The 15156-nt window shown below is 41.1% G+C and overlaps 2 protein-coding genes across 4 annotated transcripts in view; one reads left to right on the top strand and one right to left on the bottom strand.

Moving 5' to 3' along the window:
- Positions 1-10842, bottom strand: part of LOC121294399 (unconventional myosin-IXAa-like) — a 171484-nt gene extending 160642 nt beyond the window's left edge. The window contains 1 exon segment of the mRNA XM_041218045.1: positions 10417-10842. The gene's annotated coding sequence lies outside the window, so the exon portion shown is untranslated.
- A 164-nt stretch (positions 10843-11006) lies between these two features.
- On the top strand, positions 11007-14722 carry senp8 (SUMO peptidase family member, NEDD8 specific). 3 transcript variants are annotated; one of them, XM_041219387.1, is made up of 2 exons: positions 11007-11123; positions 13250-14722. In XM_041219387.1, exon 2 carries the CDS (start codon positions 13277-13279, stop codon positions 13913-13915), a length of 639 nt encoding a protein of 212 aa, XP_041075321.1. In that variant the 5' UTR covers positions 11007-11123; positions 13250-13276; the 3' UTR covers positions 13916-14722. The 3 variants fall into 3 exon arrangements, with proteins under 3 accessions (XP_041075321.1, XP_041075323.1, XP_041075322.1); XM_041219389.1 differs by having other exon boundaries at positions 11007-11150; XM_041219388.1 differs by lacking the exon at positions 11007-11123 and adding an exon at positions 12012-13155.
- Positions 14723-15156: the final 434 nt, after the last annotated feature.

Raw genomic sequence — 15156 nt, 5'->3', positions numbered from 1 at the left:
AGCATAAACATTTAAAATAAAAAGGTCAATGAAATTCCCGGCCGCCTTCAATTAAATGTAAATTCCCTCGCGGCCGGTCGAGCTAATGTATGAAAAGTAGTCAGAAGAAATCAGAAAGAGACATCAAGGAGGGAGGTTTAAGCTATCACTGACCCAGATTACTCACGCTCCATTTCACGAACAGAATCAGACACATTAGGGCAAACTGCTTCACTCAGAAGGCGGGGGCCTCAGGGCACAGCACTCAGAGCTAGTCAGCAAGAGCGCACCCCACCCAGCACTGCAGAGCCGCAGAGACAATGCCGGGGCACTACTGAGCAGATGCCAGCTCTCAGCTCCACTTAAATACATCACAGCTGAAGAGGAACCTCAGGCACAGCACACAGAGGCTGATGGGAAACGTTTAGCATCACTTAAACATTCAAAACCCAGGACAAAAGGAGACAGGCTGAGTGAACAGTGACCGGGGGACTGCTCGTATCAAATCAGAAAGACAGCTTGCAGTCTCGGTGCAGTCTTACTGTGCTTTTACTCTTTTTTTTTTATTTGTATTTATTTTTTTAAAAGATGGAAGGAAGTCAGTATGGCTTCATGCACCCCCTTACTAAACTTGCACTGTTTTTTTATAAAAAGAAAAACATACTGGTATTGTTAAATATTATAAATAAAAAAACATCATGGTGCATGTAGGAGCTAACAAACATTTGAGTTTGTATGGAGAATCAACATTATTGGCCTCTTTGATGTACAGAACAAGGATTATGAGCAAGAAGTAAATAAGAACTATTTAAGAAAAAAAGGATAGCATGTCATGAGTTCCTGCTCCAAGATAAAAACTATAGCCTATTATCTACAATCTCATTTACGATGAATCATTTATAATGATTCAAAAGAAAGAAAAGTAAATTAGATCATTCAAAGAGAGTAAAATTTTAATTAGACAACACTATGCCATCAGAAACATCCTGCTTTAAGAAAGAGGGATCTTAACCAGAACATTGGGAAACAAAAGAATACCCATACTGTTATGAGCCAGAATATTACCGCTGCCAGACACACACTGCTCTTGCTCTCCATTGCCACTCTTATTTCCACTCTTATTTTTCCAAGCCATTGACTCCTTTCTCATTTAACAGTTTTTGATTTCAGAAAAAAACTGATTTCAAAAAACCATGCAAAGCAGATACACCATACACTGCAAGGGGAGACAGGCATTCGCTCCATTGCGATTCTTTCATACTGGAGAAGCTGGCAGCCGCAGCCTTTCCTCAGATTGTAATCAATGGAACTCAACCTCGTCTGAAACAGCAAACAAAACCACTGATGCCTTAAACCTTGACCAGCAAAAAAAAAAAGTAATGAAATTATTTGGTATTGTTTTTGGACACAGAAAACAAAGCAGTGTGGCATAGTACTGGTATCAAAACAAGCCTCCCCTGCAGAGGGAACAGAGACATTATCTCACACAGTGATGCTTCACTGCAGAAACACAGCCCTACGGCCCAGTTAAAGAGTGACAGCATTAAAGAAGCATTGCTATGAGCAAGTTTCCATGTTCTCCATGTGTTTTTCAGAAGAATCATGCTTACAGTGTGACCTTCATTGTACAGTCAGTGGGGTTGCCTCTTGCTACTCCCTAGGCATTTTCGAAAAGCATTTTATCATACTAGTATTACAAGTCCCTTATTGTCTTGCTGTTTCTATTATTGTAATAATATTAAAAGGCTTGATTTATCATACTGTAAAATGAATCCCACATTTTTGACATTTATGTAAAACTAAAAGGATCAGTGTCATTGCTACCATGATGTATTGGCCCTCTCTCTTGCTGGAGACAACGGATTTATCCCTACAAAAGATGCTAGGGGTGTTAAAGGCCACATCATTTTCTGATGCCCAGTTTAATTATTTATACATTTTTTTATTATGAAACTTGGTATTAACTAGGGGTCTACGATAATACCAATATACCGGTATACTGTGATATTCATCAGGAAATACAATAATCAGTATTTGAACAACAATACCTGTATTTTTGGTTAAACTGATTCAGGGAAACTACTGGAAAATGTCAGTGATTATCTCCCGAGATAATCACTTCCCGCGAGAACTTGTAATGCCAGCAGTGCTAACACAAAAGAAAATGTGGCAGAAGCACACAGAGATTTTGAGCTGCTTAAATTCTGCAAAGCAAAGTCACATGTATGGAATCATTTCCTAATAAAAAAAAAAAATCTACAAAAGGATGGCTGCATAGCATCAAACATTGCGGTATGTTGTCTATGCAAGGCTGAAGTAAAATGTGCTCGTGGTACCACCAACCTTACATACAGTGGTAGTCCTACATCTTAAAGTACCGGAACGCCAATTACAATATTGACCTTTCTAAAACAAATTAGACGAATTCATGTTTTTATCTGTACATTGAACTTGCGGTGACATTTAATAGGTAATGCATGCGACTTTTAGGCTACTCCTCCTTAATCAGTGCTGCCAGATTGGTGGTTTTCCAGACAAATTTGGCTTGTTTTGAAAGCATTTAGCGGGTAAATGTTGTCTTTGGTGGTTTGGTTATTATTATCATGCATGTTTTTTTTTTCTATTCCTTTTGTTCTCCAGTGCAGAACTTCAAATCACCACGATGCCCTGTATAGTATCACGTCCCCCACCCCACCCCACCCGTCGTTTTTCTGGAGCTCTGCATCCAATAAAATTACGAATTACACAAACGCTCAGTTATTTTTTATTCACCACCAATTCAAGAGCTGTATCCGTGCAATTTTAATTGTTTTTACATTTATTTTTAAAGACTATCTGCTGACAGTTCTGGACAATGTAATTTTACACCACATTCTGAATATCTTTATTTCCCTGGACCACATTTGATCTCATCAGATAAAAAAAAACAGCGCTTCTAACTTTACAAGTTCAGAAGGCAACACTGTACCCATCCTTCCCTTGCAATTTCTAACCGTCCCTATAATTATCCACACTCTCTCCAGCCTGTGAGACAGTCCAGCACCAGGACTAGGACTCGTCTCAGCAGCACCACACCCTGCTAACCACAGCGACTGGCCTGCATTGTTCAACCACATCCTCACATACCGTACTCCAGCATTAACCAACATTCTTCTCCGATATCAGGAATAGGTCCACATGATGCCCAAATCCAACTCTTCCTCCATCACTAAAACAAGTGTTCCCCGATTCAATAATTTGCAACTGTTGAAGAAAGACTGTGTGGTGAGCATGGGGAGTTATGCAATCAGGGGAGTATATGTTTGAGTCCAGGCCGTGCCAAGTTGTCATTCTTGGCTGAGGATCTCATAGGGAGCACTGGTATTGGAGCTCCCACAAGTTGGTGAGTAAAAACTGTCAGCTACTGCTCCACCTTACCACACTACAGCTGCCCCTATAGACTATGCATTTGTTCTCTCTGGAGTTAAGCTTTGAACATCATGCAAGTCGATAATAGCTTTGACATGGTGGTTTACAAAAAAACAGCTACAAAAAGAGATAACTAATATGGAGCACAACAGTTATAATTCTCCATTCTTTTTTTAATGTTAACCTGCAGCTCTGTCAGGGGCTGTGAGCAACACAGACATTGATGATGCATACTGCTGTTATTGATCTCTCTTTGGACTGCCTGATACCACAGTTCACATGTTCGTCAGGTTTGCTCACCATCACTGTCCTTAAGTACCTGTAATCAGCATCTAAAACCCACCCCATATGCTTTTTTATTTCCACCCTTGAATATACTATGAAATCCATTCACTTGTCTCCAAGACAGAATATATGGCTACAGAAAGGCTCATGTGCAGCAACAAATGGCCAACGCATGGGTGGTACAAAGTGGCGACTACTTTGCCCTCCACAGACACACTGGCAGGCATGTTCCTGGACACAGTTCTGGCACGTTTGTCAGACTGCGTAACGTGCAGCTGCACTTTAATAACAATCCAAAGATATGTAGTTATTCACAAACAGCATTACCATAACCTTCTCGCCACTTAAAGGTATTCCCCAATACACTGCATCCTAAGAATATTAAAACCATGAACGCCCAACTGCATGCAAAAAAAGAGGTTAATCACATCTTGATGTCAGGTTTCAACATTATGTCCCACCGCACTTGCCCAGTCAGTGTACACAGTATCAGCTTTTCCCTGCATTCTGTTTAACTATCAGGCCAGTAGCTTACTCACATTAAATCATTATGTCACATCAGTGTGGAGTGTGGAGTGTTTTCACTCAGTTAAAATCAGCAGGTTTTAATATTAAAATAAAATTATTGGTAGGGTGTTTTGGGTAACATTGCAAATCATGATAATGTGTGCTAGCAATGATTATGCTCAGAGATCTATAAAAAGGTATTTTTCTGTGTTCTGAGGGATCGCTTTGTTACAACAACCTGAATTTGTGCGAGTTTTGATTCCTCACCATTATCTGCACAGATTTTCCAACAAATCCAAAAAGCAATTGAGTTAAAAAAAAAAATCAATACATCTACACATACAAGAAAAATAGTACATACAACCTAAAGTAAACGCAATTAGTTCAGAAAATATAAGCTGCCCTACCTTTATCTTTAAATTATTTCAGTTGTCAACTCTATTGAGAATATATTTAGTCTCCTCTCCTTGTGTCACTGTGTTGGAACTCGTGTTGTCTGAAATGTCACCTGTTAATGCCACTCTGGTTGCCAAGGAGAGACGACTGTAACAGGTGGGGTGTGAGACTGAATTGTCTTACTCCCTGTGTGTGAAAAGAGCAGGGTTCTTAGCCAGCATTGAATCCTCATAGTAAAACTAAGGCTTGAATACCGTTGTTAGATTAAGATAAACAACACTATAAAGTTTTTTGTGTCAAGCTTCTGTGCCATACCCTTCCAAGCAGTACTTGTATAGCTACTTTACAGTAGTAGGAGCAACATCCTGTTAATACCAGCCAACTCTTCTCACTTTAAAAAAACGGGGCGTATCACGTACTTGCACGGTTTTCCAAACACCTCAATGCCTGTTTTAGGTTTGTTATATTCTGTTTAATTCCCTAAACTTTAATCCTAAATAATCCTAAACTTTAGGATTAAACATGTTTAAACATTGTAATGCTTACACTACTGAAAGTGATGTTACTTTATCTCACACAGCACACATCCTACTGTACAAACACTACAGCTGTCCTCTATATCTGACATGCAACTATGACCTATTAAAATCCCTGGTCTGTAGAGCCCACAGCAATACATTAACATTGGCAATACTGCAGCATACAAGAGGACAAGGCTTTTAATAACATGCTGTTTCAGACACCGCTCTGAAAGCCGGTACAAGGCTGGCTTGTTACAGTTGTCTCATCCCTTCCAGATCTCAAGGTTAGAGCTGGACAGAAAAGCTAAACAGAAAGACAGGCATGCCGATCTAGGTTCTGTTTTAAAGGCTTCATTAAAACAGCAAAAGCAGGCAAATAACTTTCATCTGTTGGGATCATGGGCAGCGACAGCAGAGGCTTATTAAAATTAAAACCAAGCCCAAAATAGCCAGAAGCTAGCATACACTGCAGCATAAAAACAGCAAGGGGTAACTCTGATATCACATTTCCTGCAAAGCACTACAGGTAAAAATAAATCAAAAGCAAGTCTGTTTGATTGCGATGTACATTTAGCTCTTTCACACCCACCCCCCCACCCCCCCCCCCCCCCCCCCCCACCCCCCAATACATTTCTGCGACGCTGGGGTGGGCCATTTTGAGAACCAGTGGAAGCGCAAATTCATTTTAAAACAAGTACAGAGGGTAGCACTAATGGCTCAAAATTAGTCAAAGGAAGCTCAAAACAGATGGCAGGAAGCACTTTCTTATGCATAAAGTAATGGATGAGTTTGTCAATTACGTAACACCAAAAGAATTTCCAACAAAACCCAATTTGAGAAATACCAGTCATCGATAAAAACAGCTAAACCTGTACAGCAGGTACATACAAGATTAGACATCTATGGAGAGATAGTGCAGGGTTTTGGCAAAAAGCCATCTTTTAAAAAACAAACATCAGCTTGTTAAATGTTCATTATATTTCTCAGATGAGAGTCAGAATAACCTTAGCAAACACAGGGACATGTAAATCATCAACCGGTCCCTGCAACTGCTTGAGGGCAAGAAAAAAAAAGTGTTATTAGCAAACAGTTTGAGTACGTTTACATATTGTTCAACCACTCTGGCTCAGCGATTAAAATAATACAGTAAAACTACATTGCGCTCATGCTTCCAAAACAGGCCAGCGGAGCCATACATGTTTATAGTGAGACTAGCACAGTTAACCACAATAACCACAGTGCAAGTTTACTCTTTCACACTCACACACAAACACATGCTGCCCCCTATGTTGCCCAGCTGGGTTGCTATCATGCTGTCAGAGTATTAAGATTCTGCCCCAACAGCTGTCTTTAACACCTTTCATGGTCTTTGCGAGGAACCTAATCAGCCGCAAAAGTGTAGCTAGCTCGGAGTTTGAGGTAATACAACTGTCTTAATGCGGATTAGGCAGCTCCACTTGTCATATTTTGTTTAGATGACACCCAACACTTTCTGCACAGGTTAAGCACTCTGGGGTCAATAACCACGAGAATGTACTGCATGTGTTGAAATTCGATTGAGCTGCTGGGTTCTGTGAAAAGCATCTTCACCTTCTGAATGTTGACTAAACCATCCAAGGGTAACACAGCTGCTTGCAATAGCTGTTTTTGTTTATTTATTTAATGCATGAGTGTATTTGTTTTAAACCTTGTAAACATTTCTTCCGTTGCCATGTGCTTCTAAAGAATACGCACCCATCCCATCAGATCTCATGACTGTAAGGTTAGGTCTGGACCTACAAGGAAAAGCACTGCTGTGCCAGTGTTATGTTTTGAATGGGATGTTAAAGCAAGGTGGGTATCCTGGCAAAGGATGACTGTCAACATACTATTTTTTTGCCCACACCCCCCCACCACTGGCTTGTAAAATTCAATTATAGGTCAGGTCGGTAGCTTGCAAAACCACTTGGCTAGGCATGGCTGGCTTTAGCATTAAATCTACACAGAAATGTTCTTGCAAACGTCCTCCATTAAAAAAAAAAAAAAAAAAAATCTGATTTATCAATTGAGGGCATCTTCCAATCTCAGCTCAAAGTGATGGATTTTTTCTACTAGAACCAAAACCAGGTTGCCTAGCCAAGTTTTAAGTAGACTTAAAATTGACACCCACCATTTCCAATACATGTCAACTGTAGCCTGGCAACATTCTATCATGTACAAAGCTCAGGACTACAGCAATTTCTACAAAGTAGGACATCATTGACAAGAAGATGCTGGATCTCAGTGTGTTTAATCCTGCTTAAACATCTTCAGATAATTACACCTTTATTATGACAACTGCAACAGAGCACCTGTTGTAATAAAATAAAGTGTTGATCTCAGCTGCAGTTGTAAGACACAGCATCAACGCCAAGGACAGCATACTGGTGCTTGTCTGATCACACAGCCAAAAAAACACACACACACACACACACAAATGTAATATAACTATTGCTCAAAGAAACACTACTTGAAATGTCTGCCAAATCCAAAGAACAATCTGTTAGTCAGAAGAATTGAAAGTAATTTGAAACATGCAGTACCAAAAATACAAGCTTCTTTCATCTACACTGAACAAAAATATAAATGCAACATGTAAAATGCTAAAATAAAAGATCCCAGAAATCTTCCATATGCACAAAAAGCTTATTTCTCTCAAATTTTGTGCACAAATTTGTTTACATCCCTGTTAGTGAGCATTTCTCCTTTGCCAAGATAATCCATCCACCTGGCAGGTGAGACATATCAAGAAGCTGATTAAATAGTGCTGGGGACAATAAAAGGCCACTCTAAAATGTGCGGTTTTGTCACAAAACACAACGCCACAGATGTCTCAAGTTTTGAGGGCGCATGCAATTGGCATGCTGACTGCAGGAATGTCCACCAGAGCTGTTGCCAGAGAATTGGATGTTCATTTCTCTACCATAAGCTGCCTCCAATGTCGTTTTAGAGAATTTGGCAGTACATCCAACAGGCCTCTCAACCGCAGACCACATGTAACCACACCAGCCCAGGACCTCCACATCCGGCTTCTTCACCTGCGGGATCGTCTGAGACCAGCCACTCAGACAGCTGATGAAACTGTGGGTCTGCACAAACTGTCAGAAACCGTCTCAGGGAAGCTCATCTGCGTGCTCATCGTCCTCACCAGGGTCTTGACCTGACTGCAGTTTGGCATTGTAACCGATTTCAGTGGGCAAATGCTCACCTTCGATGGCCACTGGCACGCTGGAGAAGTGTGCTCTTCACGGATGAATCCCGGTTTCAACTGTACCGGGCAGATGGCAGACAGCATGTATGGCGCTGTGTGGCCGAATGGTTTGCTGATGTCAACGTTGTGAACAGAGTGCCCCATGGTGGTGGTGGGGTTATGGTATGGGCAGGCATAAGCTACAGACAACGAACACAATTGCATTTTATCGATGGCAATTTGAAAGCACAGAGATACCGTGACGAGATCCTGAGGCCCATTGTCGTGCCATTCATCCGCCTCATGTCATCACCTCATGTTTCAGCATGATAATGCACGGCCCCATGTCGCAAGGATCTGTACACAATTCCTGGAAGCTGAAAATGTCCCAGTTCTTCCATGGCCTGCATACTCACCAGACATGTTACCCATTGAGCATGTTTGGGATGCTCTGGATCGATGTGTACGACAGCGTGTTCCAGTTCCCGCCAATATCCAGCAACTTCGCACAGCCATTGAAGAGGAGTGGGACAACATTCCACAGGCCACAATCAATAGCGTGATCAACTCTATGCGAAGGAGATGTGTCGCACTGCATGAGGCAAATGGTGCTCACACCAGATACTGACTGGTTTTCTGATCCACGCCCCTACCTTTTTTTTTTTTTTTTTTTTTTTTTTTAAGGTATCTGTGACCAACAGATGCATGTGAAATTCATAGATTAGGGCCTAATGAATTTATTTAAATTGACTGATTTCTTTATATGAACTGTAACTCAGTAAAATCTTTAAAATTCTTGCATTTTGCGCTTATATTTTTGTTCAGTGTACATTTCTAAGCCATGTCTTCCAGACCAGACAGGCGCTCTGGTGACCACTTGCATGCTACTCTCTTTGGGAGGCACAGGCTATTACAACACAGATTCTCTTCTTTAATGCCCTTCGCCAAAGCCTGGTCTTTTTACAATAGCAGCAAAGACGATGTATCCAGAAGGACGGCAGTAACACAGGTCCTCCTCCCCCGCTCCCATTAACTACTGACCACCAACATGCAATGACCCAGTTAGAATGTCAAGGCATACATCCCGAATAGATGTCTGTGTACGTACCTAACCCCCAGAACAAAAAGCAAAGCTACTGTATCGGTCTGGACTGGGTTTACCCAAACTCGATTCTACTTTAAGTAAATAACACATCAATTTTAAGTAAACCTGTATACTGTCGCTACAATAAAATGCGCTAAGGAGGCAACAGTTTCGTTTCTTATGATGCGCTTCTGTACATAGAATAACGGGGTCACTGGCAACAGTTCGATTTTTCCACTACCACACGTCAACTGCAGTCACTTTAACCACGTTTAATAATTCTGCACATATGTAAGCAATGCTATATTTATTATTGTTCACCGAAATCTGATATTCCGCTACACGCAGAAGCGTCAACAGCATCCATATGTGAATTTCATTCAATGATCTGAAAGCAGCTCAATTGGGTGGGTCAGTATGAATATGCGATGTGTAGTTTTACCGTTTTCCAAATTAAACTTAACAAAAATGAAGAAGAAAAATCGTGAGTTCATTCATTTTTTGGCCAAAATTATCCTGTCCTTTTTTTTGTTTAAAAATACAATTGTTCATTGAGCTCCGTTTTTAGGACACTACCACACAGCGGTGTTACTGTAACTTTCAACACAGTGCACGTTCTTAACACGTACTGTATATGTAATACACTGTATACAGCAGCAGTAAGCGTCCCTTTCCACTGCCATGGGTATACCACAGTGTAAATGTTGTTGATTTAAAATAGATGACTTAGTAAAATCCAGGCACTATTAAAAGCCAAGAAAATAAACATGCTGTTTCTAAAAAAAAAATTAAAAACCATTAATAATATTTATACTCAACTAAATGAATGCTGCTTTTCTGAGTAAAAAAATAAAAATAAAATTCACTCGTGAACCGTAGGGACAACAAATGAATGGAACTCCTCGCCAGGACAATTCAGAACAGAACCAGATTTTTGGTGAACAGAGAACGTACTGTTAAAACCCCGCTGCATTCAGACAGCTTGTGAATATAGCTAAAGAAACGTATAAAAGACCAAATTATCTCACCTCCCCTCAGCTGCGTATATCCACTCATGCGCGCTCCCGCGAGCAGCTCTTTTCGGGTGTTGGAGGCGCGCGCTTGCCTCCTTACAAATACAGACAGTACCCAAGAACAAGTCCTATGTAAAACCCCAACAGATTTCGAATTAAAACGGTTAAAAAATTCCTTTCAGCTGCTGGGCATTTTCACTTACATCCCATTCTTCTCAGCAACTAAACGCTGGTCAATCCCGTCCTGTCCTGTCGTCTTCCCTTAAAAAATCCTAATGAAATACCCCTCTTCTCTGTCGTATCTCGCTCGCTTTAACTGCTTGTACGCGTTAGCTAATCAGCGCAGCCTCTCATACTCGTGCACAGCGCACGTTCGCGGTGCTTACAAATCAAAAGACCGGGGGGCGGCGGCGGCGGGCGGCGGGAGGCTGTGCCTGGCAAGTCAGTAAGAGGGCAGTGCCTTCTGTCCGGCTCCGACATAACACAGCCCCATTAAAAAGAAGGGACTCGGGTGCCCCCCCGCGCGGTAGCACCGTGCCAGTGCTTGTCAAAGGAGTTGCCCCGCAGTCCTGTCGTAACGTAGAATACGGCTTGTCGAGAAGCAAGCTTGCTTTTACGTTCAAAATAGCTGTTGGACGAGATCCGCATAGAGACAGCAGCAATAAGTAAACGCGAGTATAAGAATAACATCATACTGTACTGATGAGTGTATATTGTGACAGGTAAGACAAACGAAAGCTTTGGGATTGGTAAGTATTGAAGGAGTAGAAAAAAATGAATACCTTGGTTAAAAATAAATATAGACGAGGCTTGTGGTGTACGCACTGCAATCTATATGTGTGGGTAGTGGTGCGTATGTTCTCAAATAACGGTAACACCCTGGCTGTATATACGACTAGGAGCATAGAAACAATGCCACTGTTGGTCATTAAAATATAGCAATCTCTTTGGTTTACACATATGCAGAACCCCTAGGACTGACACATTTGAACTATTTAAGCAAGGAGATATTTATCATGTTTGTCCAGGTGAGATGTAGAGAAGACCTCCCGTCACTGTGTAGCGATTGACTAGGAAGAAGAGAATAGTGAGCTGCTAAAACTAAGAGGGATTTAAAAGTCACATTCTGTCTCCTACAGCTGTATTTGGGGCTTTCATCTATTATTATTTCCCTTTTTGTGTGGGCTGCTAGTAGGTAATACTAAGTTCCCATGAGAAAAAAAGAACCGATTGTGGTGTCCTCCTTTTAAGAACTTGCTGCTAGTTATACAGTCACAATTGGAAATGATTAGGTTGAGTGGTGGGTACTTAAAAACGAGGCCACGTCACTTTACACTAGTTCTTCTGTCATGGTTAACTCTCCCAATTCCTCATTCCTCTACCTCTGGAGGCCAGTGTTCACTTTCTGCTTGAGAGGAGCTTGGGCATGTGTCTGTTGTTTCTTGTTATTGGTTTTTTGCTAATTTCATATAATACATGAAACACATTAGGATTAACTGAATCAGGCATACAAATAAAATCACTTTCCTCTCTCTCTCTCTCTCTCTCTCTCTCTCTCTCTCTCTCTCTCTCTCTCTCTCTCTCTATATATATATATATATATATATATATATATATATATATTGGCAGGAGAGGTTGATTTTCTATATAATACTACCATCCTCTAGTGGAATAAAGAAGCTTTAATCTTTGCCCACAGCTGCTGTGTCAGCTCTTGGTTCAGAATGTGCTGAAGTAACTCTAGTATCTGTTTTTCTCCTGCCTGCCCATTAACACCCATGCAAGTAAAATTCCAATGGCTTCTGCTTGGAATGCCAAGGTAACTGTAAGCCAGTGTCCAGCTAAAACATAGTAATTCACAGACTCTTGATAACATTTTACTTTAATGATCAGGTGTTTTGTAGCATGGAGTCATTCAAACTGCAGATGAAAATCCTACTAATATTTACAAATAATTGTTACAAAATCCATCCTTTTAATTTCTCTGTTGACTCCAATAGAGATCAAAGGTGCCGTTTTAATAACTCCCTTTTCTTTGGACTTATGATATCTGTAGAATGGCTTTCCTTAACAGAATAACCATTTTGTTTGCTCTTACATCAGCCTGACAATTCCCATGGTATAATGTCCAAAATGTATCATAGCTTAGAGCAGGGGTAAGCAACCTTGGCTGTTGCAGACTGTTTTTCCCCCAACCAGATTCTTAACTATTCATTCTTAACTAGGGGTATAACAATACACTTATGTCACAATGCTATACATATGGCAATATGATTTGTATCATGATGCATGTGATGGGCTGATTGTATGATGCATAATAAGATCAAATGATCATTTAATGATGGACTATTTTGTTCAAAGACAACAATTAAATGAGTTAGGGAGTGTATGTATTTATGATAAAACACACTTATTCTTTATTCAAGAACCACTTTGTGAACTACAGTGAGCGATGTTTTGCTTTTGGTCTTGAGTCACGATACGTACCTTTATTACCATATGATATATCATTTAAAGAAAGTGTCATGAATACACCCCTATTCTTTACCGGGGTCAATTCAGTAATAACAGGATCTGGTTGGAGTCCTGCAATGGAGCAGCCTGGAAGAGGCAAACCCTGGTCTCAAGGTACCAAAATACCTCCCCTCTTCAGGTGCAAGCTGCATAAGCTATATCCTTCTGGGACAGCTGTTGTGACCTTGGGCAGACCATGTGAGCTTCTGGTGCTTCAGCTGTAAAACACAGCAGTTGCAGGTACTGGACCCCTACTGGAAATCAGATACTGCAGCACAGGTAGGCTATGCTTTAGTGAAATGCTTCACTTTAAAATACTTGTCCTGCTTTTCAGGTGGACACTGCTTGCCTTCCTTCAAGGATGGACCCTGTGATCTTGAGCTACCAGGACAGCTTGCTGCGGCACTCTGATGTGGCCCTTTTGGAGGGCCCCCACTGGCTGAATGACCAGGTGATTGGGTTTGCCTTTGAGTACTTTGCCACTGAACGCTTCAAGGGGCTCTCTGAGTCTGTCTGCTTCATCAGCCCAGAGGTTACTCAGTTCATCAAGTGCGCATCTAGCCAGGAGGAGCTGGCCATTTTCCTGGAGCCCCTGGGCCTGCCAGAACGCAAGTGGATCTTCCTGGCGGTCAATGACAACTCCAACCAGACGGCCGGGGGCAGCCACTGGAGCCTGCTGCTCTACCGCCAGACAGGCAGCTGCTTCAGCCACTATGACTCCCACAGTGGGAGCAACTCCCTGCATGCAAGGCGCATTGCAGCCAAGTTGGAAACTTTCCTGGGCACCAGGGTGAAGGTTCCCTTTGTGGAGGAGGCAGCCCCAACCCAGCAAAACAGCTATGACTGTGGCATGTACGTGATCTGCAATGCGGAAGCTCTGTGCGAGACTGCGGGCACCGAGGACAGCCCTTGCTTGCTTACCCAGCTCATCACTCCAGCATACATCACCCGGAAGAGGACGGAGTGGAGAAGACTGATCCAACAGCTGGCCAAGAAATGATGGGCTGGTTAAGGAGACATAGCATGTGTATTTATAGGATACTAAGGTGGCCCAGCGGTTTACCAAATGTTTTGACCTTAAAAACACTTGAATGTTTGACGTCAAAACAATATTTTTTTGGTCGGGATCTGCAGATCCATTATTTATACAGGGTAGCTCCTTAAGCCTGCTTGAAGGGTGGTGGAGAAATGTACCGATGCGGGATTTCTTACCTAAACTAGCAAACCGACACAGTTGCTCGGCAATCTAAAGCACTTAAGTCCCTAAATTCTGCCAAACTAATGAAACAGTTCTTAAATGCTTCACTATTGATTGTGCTTGTCTCAAATGGTTATAATATTTTGTAGGAACAGGAGATTTAAACAGAGGGGAGCTCTACAATGAGACGTGCTGTGTTTTAATTATCAATTCACATTTTCTATGTTCATTGTGGAATATTGTTTTAGTCTTTATTTCCTGTATATGCAATTTAAAAAAAACAAAAAAAAAAGTGTGTGTGTGTGACTTCTGTTTTACCCAAAATAATTGTGGCCCAAATTGGCCTTTTCTATTGAAAGCATAGAATCCAGTGGAGTGCAAAATTCAAATGTGATGCTTGTGCAAGGCAAAGCGCTTACTATATATATAAAACTTGGAAAACCTCAAGCCTACAACTATGTATAAAACTGCAAAATCAACTTACCCTTCATCACCAAAAAATGGAGGCCTACATTGTAAATGATATTGCTGTAATTTCAAAGTACACATTACTACATTTAGTTATTCATTTTGTGCCCTTTTAAAAGAATAAAACAGATTTAACAGCTAGTCCAGTCTATCTGCAGACTCAGTTTTTTTCCAATGAGGCTTTTAAGCGAACATGTGTTTTACATTTACAAGGTTCATAGCTCAGGGTCATGTCCAAGTATTAAACTGACGCAGGGGGAATGTTTCTTATTGAATTTGAAATAAATCAGAATCAAACAATGTTGGTTTATGTACATATTATTTTAGTGATTTATATTTTCATGCTCAATTATATTGTCAAATCCTTTCCAAATTACAAAAAATGATCCCTCTCCTTTATATTAGCCTCTAAGGGTAAATGTCATTCCCGTTCCTCAAGTTCAAGTCCTGACCTTATTGTGAAATCCAGGCAGGTTTGTCCACAGAGCCGCACAGGAGGAAGTATTTCAACAAGCTTAAACTATATTGGACATAAAAAGATGTTAATTGCATCTTAGTAAGTCAGGGAGGAGGAG

The sequence above is a fragment of the Polyodon spathula genome, chromosome 19, assembly GCF_017654505.1.
Source record: "Polyodon spathula isolate WHYD16114869_AA chromosome 19, ASM1765450v1, whole genome shotgun sequence".
NCBI lineage: Eukaryota > Metazoa > Chordata > Actinopteri > Acipenseriformes > Polyodontidae > Polyodon > Polyodon spathula.
Note: the sequence above shows the minus strand (reverse complement) of the source record. Positions and strands in the feature narration are given on the sequence as shown.

Bases quoted from the DNA above. Each gene is read 5' to 3' on its own strand.
- senp8 (XM_041219387.1), top strand. From the start codon at position 13,277: ATGGACCCTGTGATCTTGAGCTACCAGGACAGCTTGCTGCGGCACTCT.